At 48.6% G+C, this 18,442-nt stretch overlaps 2 protein-coding genes across 4 annotated transcripts in view; both read right to left on the bottom strand.

Annotated features, from left to right (window-relative positions):
• TRIM14 (tripartite motif containing 14) overlaps positions 1-10,997 on the bottom strand; it is a 28,607-nt gene extending 17,610 nt beyond the window's left edge. For 2 of the 3 annotated variants that reach the window (XR_004971207.1, XM_036330249.1), the window contains exons 1-3: positions 10,722-10,997; positions 7,729-7,824; positions 860-1,093 (exon numbers count right to left, since the gene is read on the bottom strand). Coding sequence is in view for 2 of the 3 variants with exons in the window: in XM_036330249.1 (XP_036186142.1) it covers positions 860-1,093; positions 7,729-7,824; positions 10,722-10,937 (546 nt within the window). In the remaining variant the exon portion in view is untranslated. Of the gene's footprint in view, positions 1-859; positions 1,094-7,728; positions 7,825-10,539; positions 10,681-10,721 lie in introns of those variants that run through there. The other variant, XM_036330250.1, reaches the window with a different exon arrangement.
• Positions 10,998-15,365: 4,368 nt separating this feature from the next.
• Positions 15,366-18,442, bottom strand: part of CORO2A (coronin 2A) — a 53,967-nt gene continuing 50,890 nt past the window's right edge. Inside the window, exon 12 of the mRNA XM_036330247.1 lies at positions 15,366-18,288. Within this exon, the coding sequence (XP_036186140.1) occupies positions 18,157-18,288 (132 nt within the window). The 3' untranslated portion in view covers positions 15,366-18,156. The remainder of the gene's footprint in view (positions 18,289-18,442) is intronic.

The raw sequence follows: 18,442 nt of genomic DNA, 5'->3' as shown, positions 1-18,442 counted from the left end.
AGCTGGAAAACAGAGGGAGGTGAGGCACAAAACATATGCTATGAAGTCACAGCCCAGCTACTTGAAACATATTTAGCTCTGAGCTTCCCAGAAGCCATAGCAAAGAAGGAAACAGGAAGACGTACGTGAGTGGAAAGCAATCCAAATGCACAGGTGACTGCCCAGGAGTATCGACAGAAGAGAGGAGTTTCTCCCCTGGTTCCTCGAAGAAGGAACACCACCCTCAACACATGCTTTCACTAAGTGTAGCATGAACATCATAGAGGCTATTTATTAGACATTCTCTCTCTCCGTTATGGTAATAACCTCCAGGGAGCCCAGTGGCCGAGGAGTACCATTCTTCTCTCCCCCTTGAGCAAACTGCGACCCAGCTCCTGAGGATGCTCAGTAGCTGACAGGACCTTGCCTCTCCCGGTGTCTCAATGAAGACTGTATAGGTAGAGGCCTGGGCAATGATGCTCTGCAGCTTTAGGGTCAGAGAAACCTGGGTTCCGGTCCCAGCTCTGCCACCTACCAGCTGGGTGACCTCAAATGAGTCACTCCAGCTCCCTGAGCCTCAGTTTCCCATTTGTAAAGTGGGGTGAGACTATCCACTTTGCAGAGTTCTAGTAAATATTAAAGCTAAGATCCATGATGGTGGCTGTAAATGTTATTTCATTAGTCCAAGATATATATTATGTTCCTAACTACGTCTATTTCCTGACCACTTGTGTAGGGGCAAGAAAGTCTACTTGCTAACAAGGCAATTCTCTATGTATTAACTCAGTGTGTAAATACTGTGCTCAATGCCATAGTAACCACGATGAAATGTGGGTGGCGGCTGGCAGGTGGCAGCTGTGAAGCAGAAACCCAGCATTACCTGCAACAGCTGGACAGGGTCGGGCTCCTGGCTGATACTGCAGACCCTGTCGGAGAGACTGTTCAAGACGTCAATTTGGTCCTCACACGACTTGATTTGCTCCCTGTATGCCTGGAGGGTAAGCTGGGTATTCTTATCGATGAATTTCTTGGCCAGGACTTCCTCCTCATCAAGTAGCAATCTGAGTTCAGTGAATTTCCCTGTCAGCCAGATTTTACTTGACTCTGCATGAGCCTAAAAAGAAAACCCATTGCAGATGATGTGAGTGCCAACTCGGAAATCTAGGATAATCAACATGAAAAAACTATTACGACATCTAAAAGCAAGGTTCAGTCAGGGACAAGATCAACTTACAAGAACTCAAGCTTTCCTAAGGACCAGCCGTAACCAATTGGAACATGCAGGGAGAAATAAAGGTCCTTTTAAAATAATGGATAATATAGCAATGTATCTAGAAATAAAACTGGAAAAAAAGCTGTAAAGACCTAGATAAAGAAAAGTATAAAATTGTACTGAAAGACATAAAATAATCTGAATGGGTGGAAGAAAAAAAACATATCCTTGGTTGTGGAAGATTCATTACTATAAAGGTGCTATTTGGCTCAGCCAAGGTGACTTAGTGGTTGAACAACGACCTATGAACCAGGAGGTCACAGTTTGATTCCTGGTCAGGGCCATGCCCAGGTTGCAGGCTTGATGATCCCCGTAGGGGGCGTGCAGGAGACAGTGGATCAATGATTCTCTCTCATCATTAATGTTTCTATCTCTCTTCTCTCCCTTCCTCTCTGAAATCAATTTAAAAAATATTTTTAAAAAAGATGCTATTTATCTCCAACTTAGTCTATAAATTGGGCACACTCCAAATAAGTCTTAACATGGAGATTAAACAAATATTAAATTGTCATGGGGGAGCCCTGGCCAGTGTGGTTCAGTTGGTTGAGCGTCATCCTGTGTACCAAAGAGTCGCTGGTTTGATATCTGGTCAGGGCACATGCCTGGCTTGTGGGCTTGATCCCCAGTGGGGGAGAATAAGCACAAGAAAAGTAAAAAATTGCTTTAAAAACATCAATGAAGGATGAGTTGCCTTATTAAATATCAAACAAACTAACACTACAGGATTTAAAACCATACAGCTTATGCATAGATAAAATGGTCAGGAACACAGAATAAAGAGTTATAAAGCTATAAAAGAGTTATACACACACACACACACACACACACACAATAATGGTGGCATTTCAAATTATTGAAAGAGTGAACTATTCAATAAATGGTATTGGTACAATATGCAATTAACCATGTATTTGACAAAAAATTGAAGTTAGATTCTTATCCTGTATATAAAAATAAATTCAAACAGAACCCTGCCTATGAAGTAGTCTTGCCAACAGATGTGAACCTGGATCAGACCAAGCCTCTAGATCTAAACAAAAGATTCAGCATAGAGGAGAGAGGAGCGTGTGAGCCATCAACGTAAGAAATACATCAAGCAAGTGCATTTCGAAACTTTATTTCACTCCTAATTCAAACAAATAAAATGTGACACTTCTAAGACAACTGGAAATGTGACCACTGGGTGGATATTTGATGACATTAAGGAACTATTGTTAATTTTCATTGGTGTGATGATGAAACTATGGTTAGGTACTTTTAAAAAATGAGTCCTGCCCTGGCCAGTGTTGCTCAATGGTTAAAGTGTCAGCCCACACACTGAAGGGTCTCCCACACACGCCCTGACTGGGGACAGGGATCGAACCCGCAACCCAGGCATATGCCCTTGACCGGGAATCAAATCCAAGACCCTTCGGTGTGCAGGGCATGCTCTAACCATTGAACAATACCTGCCAGGGCTACAAAATAATCCGCCCCCCCCCCCAAATAATATTAATGGCAATACACGTTGTTATAACTAAAAATGTCCCCAAGAAAACTCAGGTGCAAGCATATGAGGCTGATTATGCAATATGGTTAAAAAATTTAAAAACAGGGAGAGGTAGAATTCTGGCAATGAAACAGGAAGTGCTGTCTGGTTTAGGCTGCATTGGTTCAAAGTGAAACCGGATCCCAGATTGAACTGGACTGAGGTCAGGATGCGGCTGGACGGGGCTGGGGCTGGGCCAGGGCCTGACAGTCTAGCTGAGGAGATCTAGGGGCTGTGGGGCAGAAGGAACTTGAGCAGCGACAAAGCCCTGGCCTGGGAGGCAGAGGATTTTACACATGGAATGGAAAGAAGCGTTCTGCTGAAAACAGTATGACTTTGGACAATCCTGTTATGACCGCCTCTCAGGGGCGTCCCACCAGGGAAGGAAGTGTGCTGGCCAGCCCTGCCCAGGCCACATTATTTATGACATCCGTGCACTCTGATATGTGGCAGTGCCTGGCAAGAAGGGGCAGAGGAATGGCCACGCCCAGCGGGGTGGTGGAGACCAATGGCGTGGGCAGGGTCAACAGCAAGGCCAAGCCCTCAGCTTCCTAGTCTCAATCTGGCAAAGGCTGGTTCATATCCCCTACCCCATGCCGTGGTCCAGTCCTTACAGCTCGGGTGGGTCACAGGGAAAGGTATAAAGCCAGGAACTGAAGATGCTTACACACTCCCCAGGGAGCCTGTCTAGGCTCTGCTTCCTGCCCCCGCCCCCTCCCTCGCCCCCCTGCAGGGCTGACTCCTGCAGGCCAGGATCCCCCTCAGGCTGGGTTTGATTTGGTCAATGGGAGGAGGAACTAGAGGGAGGTCAGAGGGTGAGGGGAACAGCCAGGGTATCCTGCCTCCCTGTGTCCCCTCCACCCTCTGTTCCCACAGGACGGCCCCTCTGTTCCCACAGGTTCCGTCTCCTGCCTAGGTGACCCTGGTGCTTCCTGCTGGGGCCAATTGCCTCACCACGCCCTGGTTGGCTTCCCTGCCCCTTCCGTGCCTGTCACCATTCCCTGCATTCATCTCCTCTGGGTGAAACCCCCAACGTGGCTTCTGTCTTCCTGGGTGGACCGTGATAAACACAGCCATGGCCCCAGGTCCACCTCTACCTTCCTATGTGACCAATGACAAGTTATTTCCTCTGCCTGGGTGGCCCCATCTCCAAGGCCTTCCAGCCTGACACTGTGCACATTCCAAATCCCTGCCTAGATCTGGATTCAACAGACATTAACTAAATGTAAATATACATGCATTTTCTTCATTTATAAAAGTATCAAAAGCTCCTTGTAGAATATTCGGCAGATTCAGGAAAAAAACACCCAACCACTGCATACTGTCATCTTATCCCAGTTTGAATAAAAAGTCAGGGTAGCAGGCAGGTGTTGAATTTTCCCCACACCTGCATGTATGAGCCCCCGAGGAGCCATGATGGGGACAAACAGCCTAACAACAAGGGTGTCAGGGAAAACCATTTCTTAGGTGCGGGCTGGGGATTAATGACCAAGTCCGCCTGGATTGTTCTATGAAAGGGAGTGGTTGGTTAGGCTCGCTCATTGGCTTCTGAACAGCAGACTTTGGACACTGTCTGATCTTTATTGATTTTAACTTATTTACAAGACTGTTTTATGGGTTAATTTTCAGGTGAATGGCCTTTGCCTGGCAACTGCCCTGTGTAAACGAGTTCAGAGCAACACGCTTGCCCCAGACCCCGCTGCCACAGGCCGCCGGCTACAGCTGGGCAGAACGTACAGTGATCCTCACAAATGTTGTGCCTGTTGAGCTAGAGGGATCACTTCTGGACATGGGTCCCCAAGGAAGTAAATCAAGGTGCCAGAAATGTTAGCTGCAATGCTATTTTACATTAGTGAAAAGCTGGAAATGACCTAAACGTTCAACATTAGGAAAACGGCTTAATGAGTTAACTCCCCCACTCCCTGAAAACAAACAAACAGACAACACAAAAAAAACCCCACAATCAAACAGACAACAAAAAGGGAAATCCTCAGGTGCCCCAAACAGAGGGAACTTGATGTCGGAGCCGTGGGCAGAAGAGGAGCTGAGCGGCCCCCGGGAGGGATGGGCGTACAGGTGTCTGTGACACCCCACACTGGGGCCTGCTCAGTCAGGGGGCGCGCAGGGCCCTTGGCCCGATTCCAGGGGGAAGCGAGGAGGGGGTCTCCTGCATCAAGCCAGGGTCACAGAGAGCTGTTCCATCCATGAACCAGGCACCAGAAAAACTCGCCCACTGGCCTGGGGAAGCGGCAAGGAATCTTGTCACCCATCCAAGGTCTTGGGGGAAAAGAGAGTCACTAGCAAAACAAACGAATAAACCCAATAACAGGCTTGGAGTCTGGATGTGCGGACCCTCAAAACTAAAACACTCACGTGACAACCGGTCTGGAACTGCTGAAACTCAGAGCCTGCCTCAGACGCTCACGCTACAGTGCCCTGCAGGGGCTGCTCACACCCAGGCACGTGGGGCACCGTGGAAAACGCCCACTGAAGGCCAGGGGACGACACAAACTCCAAGTCACAGAGGGAAACGAGCCGCCATGCCTCCCTCCACCCTGGATACTATATCGAAGAGTATTCGTGTACAGAAAACAAAGCCTCAAAATGTGAACTGGTGGTTGGCCTGGAGTGGCAGAATTATCGCCGAATTTTTAAAAATCTGCTGTTGACCGGGAACCGAAATATAAATGCCCACAGGAGACAGCCTGGTAACATAGTGAGGAGAGGGCAGGCAGGGCCCGGGGGAACTGGCAACGCATGTCCTTCTCATGAGCATGTCCATTGCTCAGCTCCGCGCGGGAATGTAGGCCTAGCGGGGCACAGCCTCCTACTTTTCTACGTCTAACTCTTTATACAAATACCTCTCAGCTTTAAAATGCTGACCGCTAATTTTTCTGAGAGTCACTTAGGTGTAAGTCCAATGACACGTGTTCAGGAATTGTATGCTGAAAACTACAAAATACCGATGAAAGAAAACAAAGCCCTAAATTAATGAAGAGATATGGCATGGCCACGAATCCTCAAATGCTGTAATGATAGAGACAGAGAATAAACTAGTGACTGCTAGGAGTTAGGGATGGCTGGGGGCCGGGTGGGGGTGACTATATGGGTGTAGCAGGAAGTTAGACCTTGGTCTCGATGGAACGGTTCTGTATTTTGGTTACAGCAGCAGTTAGTCAAATCCACACAGGTGATAAGTTGACATAGAACACATATACACACACTGTCAATGTTCTGGTTTTGAAATTGTACTACAGTTAGGTAAGCTATAACCCTTGGGGCAAACTAGGTGAAAGGCACGCAAAACTTACTATCTTGGCAACTTCCTGTGAATCTATAATTATTTCAAAATAAAGGTTTGAAAATTGGGGAGAAGGTTAAAAGAAAGAAAACCATTCCTTACTCTAAGCTGAAACCTGCCTCTTTAGTCCACATGGATCCTAATTCTCAGGGCCTCACGCTGTATCTGCTCGGAGACTTGCAGACAGGGGACCTGTGCCCCGATCCTGGTCTAGCTAAACAGCCCAAAGCACCGCCCCGCCCCGCCCCCATCCCATCAGGTGCGCCAACTTTGTTTCCAAATCCTCTTGAACTGATTTATCTGCCTGAGATTGGAGTCCTACCCTTGAAGATGTGAGGGACACTATTGACAATTACGCCAGGGCCATGGCTATAAACCACAACTCTACTCAGCAAACTGAGTCCTGTAGTCAGTCATCTTTCAGATAATAGATGTTGGGCAGACAGGGAGCCAATTCTGTGGCCTGGCTTGGCCTTGGCATTTCCACACCTTAGATTAAGCAGAACCCCGCTCCCTTAGGCTCTCCATGTGGCTCCTAATCTTGTCTTGGGGGCCCCACACTGTATCTGCTCAGAGATTTGCAGACAGGGGACCCCCCCCCACCCCCCACCCCCGGCTGTGGGCTACTGCCACAGTCAGAGCCAGTCAGTGAGGGGCTCATTGAGCTCTCAGCAAAGCAGGCCCTGGGAGGGCACCCCCACCCCAGCCCTCACTCCCAGGAGGGGGTGCTGAAGCTGGCCGAGTTCACATAAAAGGCCCCTAGAGACAGAACAACTTTTTCGGTCAAAATGGCAGCTCATGATACCATCAGCCCCGACTTCCCACTTAAAACACAAAAGAATCCATTTAAACAAACACCATTAGGAAAGGAGAAGCCTAAAGAAAGGAAATATTTGTGGAACATATTTATACCTTACTTTCCCTTTCACCGTGGCAGTGAAACTTAAAGAGCTATCTGTGTGTTCCTTAAGCTGCATTTTGCTTTGTTTAAGGTGTCTAGGGGATGGAGGACTAGTCCCTTCAGGAGAATGGCCTTGGCGATGCCGAGAGAAAGGCGACTCCCCCATTCTGTGAGGTATTATGGGGCAAGGCTGGGGTGTGGGGCAGAGGCAGACTCACCACAAAGCGAATGGAACAGTAGCCTCAGGCCCCACCCTAGCAAGACCCCCCCCCCCTCATGGTCTTACACCTAATATTGTTTTCTTTTGCTTAAAAAGGGCGCCCTAAATCAGTGATTTTCAACCTTTTTCATCTCATGGCACAAATAAACTAATTACTAAAATCCCATGGCCCAACCAAAAATATACTTTTCTGCCGATCTGAAAAAAAAAAAAAAAATTAGGTATAATTTTCATTCATTCGCACCGGATGGCTATTGTTGTGTTGGCTGTTGTCAGTTTTTCATTTGATCATCTAAGGGAAAAGCGGCCCATGCCTTTGACTAAATAGTCAGGTATGGTACGTTTTAGAAATTCTTGTGGCGCCCCAGTTGAAATCGCTGCCCTACATTAGAGAAGCCCAGACCCCACCAGACCTGATCGCCTTTGAGGTTGGTTTTAATTTTTCCTTGGCTGCATACTGGCTGCACCTGTGTCCGAGGAGAAACGCGGACATCTCAACTAGAAGGAGGAAGAAAGGCCCACTTGCCTTGAGCTTCTCAGCAGCGTCTTCTATCTGGTTTCTGTTGCCAACTTGCTGCTGCTTCTTGGTGGCCAGCTGCCTTAAATATTGTTGGGTGAGTTTCTGTATGCGAAGGAATTAGGGGAAAAGACTTAATACTGTCACTTTCAAGATAACAAGGCTCTGCAGGAGTCATCTCTCACCCCTGCCTTGCGTTTCCGCTGAAGTTATCTGAGACTCGGGAAGGTGAGATGACTTGCCCAAAGTCAAGTAGCAAGTCAGAGGATGAGCTGTAATGAGGGCCCCTCTGGCCCTCAGGGATTCTTCAAACCATGATGCCCTCCCCGCCTCTTTCTAGGACCAGCCTGCTTGTGACCTGATCTTCCAGCCCCTCAAATAGGACCGTAAGGCAAGCAGCGTGAGGACAGGGGAAGAGAATCCACGTACAGAATGAATATTAACTGAGCACCTAACACATGCTGGGCCTTGTTCCGGGAGCTGCCCTTGTGGAACGTGCATTCCAGGGGGGTCTGTGGCCCTCTGGCCTGGACTGGGGTTCAGAAGATCTGCGTGTGTGAGAGATCTGTGGGGTTCATGCTCCCCTCCTCTCCCTCCCACCTGAAATGGCTCCCTTCCCTACCTCTGCTTTTTGCAATAGATACTTTACCAAAGGCCTGCTCTGTGACCCTCTCCCCACCAGTGGAACTTTACCCCCTCCCCTCCCCATCCCAGCTGTCTTTCTGCTGGCCTTATCCTCCACTGTGGGGTCAACCGGTAGCTTCCCGAGGGCAGGCCTGCTCCATTCCTGGCTCCCCTATAGAGACCAGAGGGTGACCTAGAAGTGCTGGCCGAATCAAACAGAATTACTAGGGGCTGCCAGCTTCAACTGGAGCCACCCAATAAGTTATGAGCATAAGCCCCAGAGTCAGCCAGGACCTCCTGGTCTGAGTCCTATGAGGTGGCCTGGGCAAGTGACCTCATTCCTCTAAACCTTGGTTTCCTCAGCTGTAAATATGGGGTAGACCTCATAGCATTGCTGTGGAGAATACGTGCTCAATTAAGTGTTTAGTGTAGTGCTTGGCAGACAGTAAGTGATAGAGGAAGCTGGCCTTATTTTAACAGCCAACAAGCACTTGCTACTAGTATGTGCACAGTTTGATTCTAGGTGGGGTGTGGGATGGGGACACAATAGTAACCCAAGTTCCGGGAGCACACCCTTATCCCTCTGTGATTTCCAGGCCTTCAAGTCCAGCTCCTGTCCATCACCCAAGGGTAACTTGGCCTCCTGATGCCTGTGCCCTCCAGTCAGAGGCTATTTCTCCTATCTTGGTACTTGGTGAAGCCCTCCTCATCCTTCAAGGCCAGTTCCAATGGCAGCTCCTCCAGAAAATCTCCATGGGCTTCTTGCCCCTGGTTCACACTGTCTTCTATCTGGCTCCCCACTGACCATTAGGATTCCTGGTTACAAAACTTACCACACTGTATTCCCACCCTGCCAGTCCGGGAACTCCTCCAGTCTGGGAAGAATTGACCTATTCCTTGACTCATGGCACAAGGTATGTGCTAAATGGATGTTTGATGAATGAATGAATGAATGAATGAAGGGAGGGATGGATGACAGATAAATAGGTGAGTGAGTGGTGTGTGGATACAAAATGAGTACCCATAGGTAGGAGGGCAGACTTACCTACGAGACCCACAGCCATATCTCTGGACAGCACCCTTAGCAACTGGAAGACAGTCTTTTGAGGAGCTATTATCATCACAGCCATTTCATATAAGAAAAGGAGGCCCTTAGGGGCACAGGCAGGCCTTGAACCCAGGACCCCACTTGCTGGACTGGCCCTCACAGGGCCCATTCTCACCTCAGAGCTCGAGGAAGCCTCCTTTCTTCTCTTCCCAAAGCAATCTACATTTCCCCTACCTGGCCCTCCCTTTCCCTCCAACTGTGACTTAAAACTTCAGACGGCAGGGACAAATTCTGTCTTACCTGTTTCCCAGCCTGGAAAAGCAGGTGCTTAATTGTTATTTGTGGAACAAATCAAGAAAAGGAAAGTGTAGGCAGATGCTGTTGCCTCCCTCACACGGCCCCAGGGTGAGGCCACTGACTTTTAATACCCTTAATCTCCTCCCTGTCTACACTCTACGTGAGGGTCCACTCTCACCTTGGAGCTCCAAGGTTGTTAACCATGTGGTAGTGTTAAGTCACGCCACACAAGGGAAAGGGCCTTCACTGTGGGGCTGGCAGACTTCCTGGAGGTGTTAGTGGGAGAATCCTGTGCTAGAGATGGGTGGGCCGCCTAACCCGGAGAAGTGGAGGGATTTGACCTGAGCCACCAAACAAGGAAGGGGCCACAGGCTGGAGCAAGAGCCCAGAGCCCCTGCCACTATTAGGATTAAACAAGGGGGAGGGTTCCCAGGTGAGAATAGACCCCATGGGGGCAGTCCACCGCGTGGAGTCCTGAGTTCAAGAGCTGCTTCTGCCTCCAGAGCTTTCCTTTCCTTATCGATACAATGGCCGTCCTCGCTCCCACCAGTGATGCCTGTGGAACTGAAGCGGGTGTGGAGAGGGAAGGGCGGGGCAGGGTAGGTAGAGGATGCCCCTAGCGCAGGCAGGCAGTCCAAGCCCCTCTCTGTGGGCGCCAGGAGACAAAACCAGAGACCTTTATGTAGCTTCCCAGGCTGCCAGGCTGTTTTCCCATAGAAAGGGATTTTAATCTAGTTTAAAGGCAGATTTTCTTCTGGCCCCAGAGCAGTGTGGCGGGTCCGCCAAGGTGGACGAGGTCAAGGGTACCTGCGAAACAGCCAAGGCTCCCGCGTCCTCACTCTCAAACCCACCTGTTCTGCAGGTAGACTGGTGGCCGTGGCTCGCATTCGTTCTCATTATGAACAATACCTAGGTCGGCCGCCGGGCTGCCTTGGGGTTTCCGGGTCCTAACGGGGAACTGGGGAGCTGGCGGTTGGACCCCGGGCTCGCCCCGCGCCCCCCGCTCCCGCCCCGCGCGCCGCAGCGTCCCCACCTGCACGTGCGCCGCCTCTTCCCGAGCCAGGCCCACCGGGTGGCCGCGGTGCGCGCCCAGCACCGGGCAGAGCGCGCACACGCAGCGCCGGCAGCGGCGACAGAAGAGCTCGGCCACGCGGTCGCCATGCTCTGGGCAGCGCCAGCCGCACGTGTCCTCCGACTCGGCGGGGCCCGGCCCCCCAGGTGTTCGGCTTAGGGCCCCCGCGCCCGCCATTCACTCCCACTGTTCGGCGTCGCCGGGGCAGGAGGAGCGCTGGAGGGGAATCGAAACCGGACCGCGGGGCGGGGCGGGGCCCCGGCTCTGGCCGGCCCCGCGCTGGGTTGGAAGATGGCAGCGGGCCACGGCCGGGGGCGGGGTGGGGGACCGTGGCTGCCTCCTCACCCTCCCGACCCGCAGGGTGCTCGCCCGCCCCACCTGCCCCCACGGTCCTTGAAGGCTCAGGCCTGGTCTAGCGGCTTTGTGCCTGGCCTAGAGGTGGTGGCCGCAGCAGAAATGGGGGTCCGCTCCTGCACCCCTTAAAAACAAAACAACCGGTTCTTTTCCCAGCAAAATGGATTTAGTGGGGCAGAGCAGAGGAATTGCAATTCGGGACAAGCAAGCTATTGCAAAAACCATGGGCAAGTCCGACCAGGAGGGCACTGGGAGGGGTCGTTCTGAAGGGAAGTCCATGAAAGGAAAAGTGGAAGTTGAGGGCGCTGACAGCTTCTCATTGGCTGAGTTGCTGGGCAACAAGGAAATCTTCCTCCGCGGGAGTAGTCAGGGAGGACCCACTCGCATTGACAATTCTTCCCGGTGGGGTGTGTATTGATTTAGAGGGTAGTAGTGCCTGAGGGCTCCCCCTTCTGGCCTCCCCACTCTAAATGAGGGTTCCCTTTATTTTCACATTCCTATTGGGCTAACTGGAAGGAGGTGGGCTCCCCCACCCTTTAGTGAGGCTAGTCTAGCCCTGTCGATGGGACCAAGTTAGCTGTGGCCTTCCGGGTGGTATGCATTTACCTACACTTTTCACTTTCCCTTGATTCTCTCTCGCCATTTCCCCAGGAGAAATAACCTTTCCCACAATTTTAAGAAACACCCTGGAAACTCCAATTGCCCCCAGGTTAAAGTCTCAACCTCAACGGTTAATAATGCAGATTTGTTTCCCAGTAGATGGAGTCACACATATATTGATATATATGCGATTTGATATGCTATTTTGTTGTATTGACAACAAGCTTCAAAACTTCATATGTCAAATTTTCTGAAGGTGTTACCATCATAGATATTTTTACGCTTAAAAATGTTGAATTTCATGCCAAAAAAGAGCATTTGCGGGAAGTTTTAATTCATTACCTTATTTTGAAGAAAAGTGCTGCTGAAAGTTATCGTATACTTCTGGAAGCTTACGGCGAACATGCTCCATCTCAAGATACTTGTGAACGCTGGTTTAAACGCTTTAAAAGTGTGGATTTCGATGTGAAAGACTAAGAACGTCCAAGTCAACCGAAAACGTTTGAAGACCAACAATTACAAGCATTATTGGATGAAGATGCATATAAAACTCAAAAACAACTTGCAGGAAGATTAAGCGTTGCTCACAATTTGCCATCATTTGCAAGCAATGGGAAAGATTTTAAAGGAAGGAAATGGGTGCCACATCAACTGAACAAAAGACAAATGGAAAACCGAAAAGTCCTCAGTAAAATGTTGCTTCAACAGCACGAAAGGAATTCTTTTTTGCATCAAATTGTGACTGGCGATGAAAAGTGGATTTATTTTGAGAATCCCAAACGCACAAAATTGTGGGTTGATCCAGGTCGACCATCAACATCGACTGCAAGGCCAAATGGCTTAGGAAAGAAGACAATGCTCTGCATTTGGTGGGATCAGGAAAGTGTGGTGTATTGTGAGCTTCTAAAATCAGGTGAAACTGTTAATACTGATCGCTACCGATAACAAATAATCAATTTGAACCACCAGATTGTAAAACCACCAGAATGGGCCAGAAGACACGGCAAAATAATTTTGCTTCATGATGACGCACCATCACACACTTCAAAACCAGTTAAAGACATGTTGACAGATCTTGCCTGGGAAGTATTAACCCACTCGCCGTATTCACCAGATTTTGCTCCTTCAGATTACCACTTGTTCCGATCGATGGCACACGCACTTTCTGAGTAGCACTTCAAAACGTACGAAGAAGTGGAAAATTGGGTCTCTGAATAGTCTGCCTCAAAACAAGAAAAGTTCTATTGGAATGGTATCCACAAATTACCTGAAAGATGGGGGAAATGTGTAGCTAGCAATGGACATCACTTTGAATAAAGCAGTTTTGATGTTTCTCTTGAAATGATCGTGTTTTCTTTGATTACAAAATCCACATTACTAACCGGTAAATGGTCAATCTGCATTTTTAACCGGTACGGGTTAAAAATGGACTATTTGTTATCGGTAGCGATCAGTATTAACAGTTTCACCTGATTTTAGAAGCTCACAATACACCACACCTTCCTGATCCCACCAAATGCAGAGCATTGTCTTCTTTCCTAAGCCATTTGGCCTTGCAGTCGATGTTGATGGTCGACCTGGATCAACCCACGATTTTGTGCGTTTGGGATTCTCAAAATAAATCCACTTTTCATCGCCAGTCACAATTTGATGCAAAAAATACTTCCTTTCGTGCTGTTGAAGCAACATTTACTGATGACTTTTCGGTTTTCCATTTGTCTTTTGTTCAGTTGATGTGGCACCCATTTCCTTCCTTTAAAATCTTTCCCATTGCTTGCAAATGATGGCAAATTGTTTGCTGAGCAACGTTCAATCTTCCTGCAAGTTGTTTTTGAGTTTGACATGCATCTTCATCCAATAATGCTTGTAATTGTTGGTCTTCAAACTTTTTTGGTTGACCTGGACGTTCTTTGTCTTTCACATCGAAATCATCACTTTTAAAGCGTTTAAACCAGCGTTCACAAGTATCTTGAGATGGAGCATGTTCACTGTAAGCTTCCAGAAGTATACGATAACTTTCAGCAGCACTTTTCTTCAAAATAAAGTAATGAATTAAAATTTCCTGCAGCCCTAACCGGTTTGGCTCAGTGGATAGAGCATCGGCCTGCGGATTCAAGGGTCCTGGATTCGATTCCGGTCAAGGGCATGCACCTTGGTTGTGGGCACATCCCCAGTGGGGAGTGTGCAGGAGGCAGCTGATCCATGTTTCTCATCGATGTTTCTAACTCTCTATCCCTCTCCCTTCCTCTCTGTAAAAAATAAAAAACAAAAACAAAAAAACTTCCTGCAAATGCTTTTTTGGCATGAAATTCAACATTTTTAAGTGTAAAAATATCTATGATGGTAACACCTTCAGAAAATTTGACATATGAAGTTTGGAAGCTTGCTGTCAATACAACAAAATAGCATACATATCAAATCGCATATATATCAACATATGTGTAACTCCATCTATTGAAAAAAATCCGCATTATTAACCAGTACACCTAGTAAATGGGTACAGCCATTATGGAAAACAGTGTGGAGGTTCCTCCAAAAATTAAAAATAGAACTACCATATGACCCAGCAATCCCACTTCTAGTCAGTATGTTGAAGAGATAGCTGCACTCCCGTGTTCATTACAGCAGTATTCACAATGCCAAGATATAGAGACCACTGAAGTGTCCCTCAATGGGATGAATGGATAAAGAAGATGTGGCATAAGCATATACAGTGAAACTTTACTCAGACCTAAGAGCAGAAGTCCTGCCACTTACACCATGGATGAGCCTAGAAGTCATTATAACAAGTGAAGTAAGCCAAACAGAGGAAGACCTAGTCCTAGATGGTATCACCTATATGGGGAATCTAAAAAAAAAAAAAAAATAGTTGATTGTGATGATTATTTCACAGTGTGTGCATATATTAAACCATCACATAGTGAAACTTAAAAAAACCACGTGCAACCTAAATACGTACAGTTTTTATCAATCATAACTCAATAAAGCCGGGGGTAGGGGATGCGGGCAGCTCTCATCTATAAGGCCTTTGGCTTTTTTGTTGTTGTTAATCCTCAACCAAGGATATTTTTCCCATTGATTTTTAGAAAGAGTGGAAGGGAGGCAGGAAGGGGGAGAAAGAGAAAAATCATGTAAGAGAGATATATTGATTGGTTGCCTCCCTCACGTGGCCCCAGTCATGGGGATCGAACCTGCAACCCAGGCACGTGCCCTTGACCGGGAATCAAACCTGAGACCCTTCCGTGCATGGGCCGACACTCTAACCACTCCAGGGTGAGGCCCTTGACTTTTAATACCCTTAATCTCTGCCCTGTCTATGCTCTAATCTTGGCTTATTTCCAGGCCAGGGAACAGGCAGTTTTATCTGCTTTGAATACACTTCCCCCAAATGCTCCCTGCCCTGCTTGCTCCTATTTACCCTTCAGTTTCTGCCTAAATATCACCTGCTCCAGGAAGCCTTCTTTGCTTCTCCTCCCAAAGCAGCCAACATTTCCCCTCTCCTGGCCCTCTCTCTCTCTCTCCAACCATGGCTTAAAACTTCAGAGGGCAGGGACAAATTCCCTTTTACCTATTTCCCAGCCTGGAAAAGCAGGTGCTTACTTGTTATTTGTGGGACAAATCAAGAAAAGGAAGGTTCCATGTATTAAAATGTGTCGGCAGGTACTGTTTATTTTGTTATATTCTTTCCATAGCACGATTCCACATCTATTTATTTTCACTTTTATTATTATTATTATAATTATTATTTTTTTTTACAAAGGTACATGGAATTTCAGAAACAACATTAAAACAATCAAACTGTTCAGGCACGGTTTCATAGGAAAAGCATAGCTCAATGTCTGACTTCCTGCGTCCCTCTATGATACTCAAGTTTTGTTCCAGGAAGAACAATTGCTGTAGCGCTAAAGTGGAGATGCCCTAAAGCTCATCTCCCAGTGCTGTCTTCATTCCCGGAAAGTTCCTGAGTCAGCAGTTGGGGGTTCCCAGGGCCTGGAGTAGAAAGACCAGTGCACATTCCGTCGCCCTGAGCGCAAGGGACTGGCCCTGCAAGTCCCGGGCAAGTCCCACTTCATCAATCAAGAACATAAACAAAAAAGTAATTTTTAAAAAATGGCTTAAAAAAATATCTGATAAAAATTACCTATCCCGCTCCCTTGCTGTGAAATAATTTAAATAATTTATTCTAGATGTAAAAAAAGAAAAGAAAAGAAGAGAAACCGTTTGTTCATGATGCCTTCGCATTGTTTCGAAGGGTGAGGTCTGGGCCCCTTTGGGGTAGAGAGAGTTTGCGACATTCAGGAAGCTCCCCAGACTCAGCCCCGCCTCCACCACTTTGTAGCCAGTGCCTACGGGCATGACCGTTTCCTTATTCTCTAAGGCTCACCTTCCCTCCTGAACCTGGGGTAATCAAGCCCGCCTGACCCGAGTGAGAGTAAGATGTGTCAGCGAGGGGAGGTTGGACGGCTTTGTAAACTGGGAAGTGCTGGCCCCAAATGAGGCAGGAGAGATGACCCCCGTCCAGAATTCTGCTTTCCTGACAACACCTAGGATTTGGTCTTTAGCAAGCTTGGCGGGCCCCAGCAGCTGAGTAAATGGTGGATAAGACAAGCAACTGGGGTGTCTGGTATGTGCAGCAGACAGGGGAACTCAGCCATGGCTAAGAGAGGGCGCAATCAGAGCCCCCATCCTGTGGGAACAGGGCCGGGGGCAGAGACCGGGTGGAGGGCTCAGAACAAAGCTTCCTGATTTTAGCCTTAGAGGACTTAGCAGACAGAGCTGGAGTCCCAGCACCTGCCTGGTGCTCCTTGTCCTCTTTAGTGTAGACGGGTACAGATGGACTAGCCCGAGGGCTCTCCACCCCATGTATTGCAGAATCACATGGGAACTTACAAAATCCTACACAAGGCCAGGCCCTACTCTGCTGATTCAGCTTCGATTGGTCGGGGTTGGGCCTGGCCATCTGTATTTCCTGAATGCTCCCGAAGGGATTCGAATGGACAGCCTGGACTGAAACCTACCAGGCCAGGTGGCCTCCTGCAGTTCCCATCCTAGCTCCAGCATTACCCTGTGCAAGGGGCAAATATCCTTGGTAAATAGGCACATTTGCCTCTAGCTGAGCCATTGTATTGACCACCAAGAGAGAACCTCAGAGAAGGGCTCAGAACACAGATTCACAAAGGAGGGATGCAGAAAACGCAAAGGTTGGAAGGGAACTTTAGGGCCATGTGGTCTCGCTTCCTTGCCTAGTACAACCTTCCTCTTCCCAAAGCCCTCACTGCTGGGCCGCCAGGGGGTTCGCGGGCAAACTGTCCACACTGGGCTCCCTACGTCCTGGGAGCCTCTTCTGTTACCTTGGACGGACACCTGCCTATGTCATCCTGGCAGAGGCAGGCTCTGTGACCTGAGGGCTTTGGTGGCTGTCAGGGTCTGAGCAATGCCCTGCGGCCCCTGCCCCACATCAGGGAGCATCTACCCGCCTGGGCTGATTCTGGCTGGAGAGAGGATGGTGTTGTCCTCCTCCCTGTATTCTAGAATCAGGCTGGACCTTGACTTCTTTCCCTGAAGTTAACCTCCCTCTTCCACTTTGCCAATGTCTTGTGAGTTCCCAGCGCAAAACCAGCTCACCACCCTACTGGTAATTTTCCGTAGGCCAAGGCCAACATTTCTTGCCTCCGGTGGTAGATCCCAGGGCCTCCTTGTTCAGATGGAGAAATTGAGAGCAGAGAGGGAATGACTGGAGGCCACTTCAAATCAGGGATGCCCCTGAGGCCAGACCCAACGGATTCCTGCTCTGTGGGCTGAGATTTGTATCAGAGCAGAAACAGCAGACAGACAGACAATCCCAGGAGAGCAGAGGCTCAGCCCAGCCACGAACTCTCTGGGGACCGGCATCATGTGCCTCTCTCTGGGCCTTAGTTTCCCCACCTGTAAAATGAGAAAGTTGGGCCAATCACTGGTTTTCAAACTTCTCATTTTTTTTGAGTCGCAGAATTGTGTATTCCATCAAAGTCCATATGTATAAAACAGAAAGGAGAGTTGTCCCGTCGGAAGGGAGTGAGGGGTACAGCCTCCTGCTTAGCCTGCCCCATTCTATAGACCACAGTTTGAAAATCACAGGCAGGTTTACCTCCTAGGTCCTTGTAGCTCTAACTTTCTACGGTGTTCTTTCCCTTGGGAAGTTAGAGCTTATCACGTACCCTTACAAACAGAATCAAACAGAAGGCAAGGTGTCATCTAAAAAGAGTCAATTCAGACACCGTTGTTTCGAGAAGGCAAATAGAAAGCGGCACCATGTTCCACTGGAAACCTGCGGCGACCGAGTTTCTTTTTCTGGTAAAAAATATAGAAATAGTGGTTGTTCTCGGGGGACTTGTGGTTTGGCTCTGGACCTCCCATGGAGCTGAGTGGTGTCCCTGAGGGCGAGGAGGGCAGAGACCTCTGCTCAGGACCATTCTGAGCTCATCCGCAAGTTTTTGATCTCCAGTTCCAACTGCTTGGCCTGGACCTCGCGCTGGGTCACCAGCTCCCGGAGTCTTCGGATCTCCTCCTGTTGCCGATAGAACATCTGCAGCAGCTGGGAGAGCGCAGAGCAGAGGGAAAGGTAATGTAAATGCCCTGGGACTTGCGGGGGCAGGACCCCAGCAGAAAGGATAAAGCATTGTCCCTTTTGGACTCAGAAAGGTGGAGGTGATTAAAGTAACGTGGCCGAGGCCTACGGGGACAGCCAT

Source organism: Myotis myotis, unplaced genomic scaffold (genome assembly GCF_014108235.1).
Source record: "Myotis myotis isolate mMyoMyo1 unplaced genomic scaffold, mMyoMyo1.p scaffold_m19_p_12, whole genome shotgun sequence".
NCBI lineage: Eukaryota > Metazoa > Chordata > Mammalia > Chiroptera > Vespertilionidae > Myotis > Myotis myotis.
Note: the sequence above shows the minus strand (reverse complement) of the source record. Positions and strands in the feature narration are given on the sequence as shown.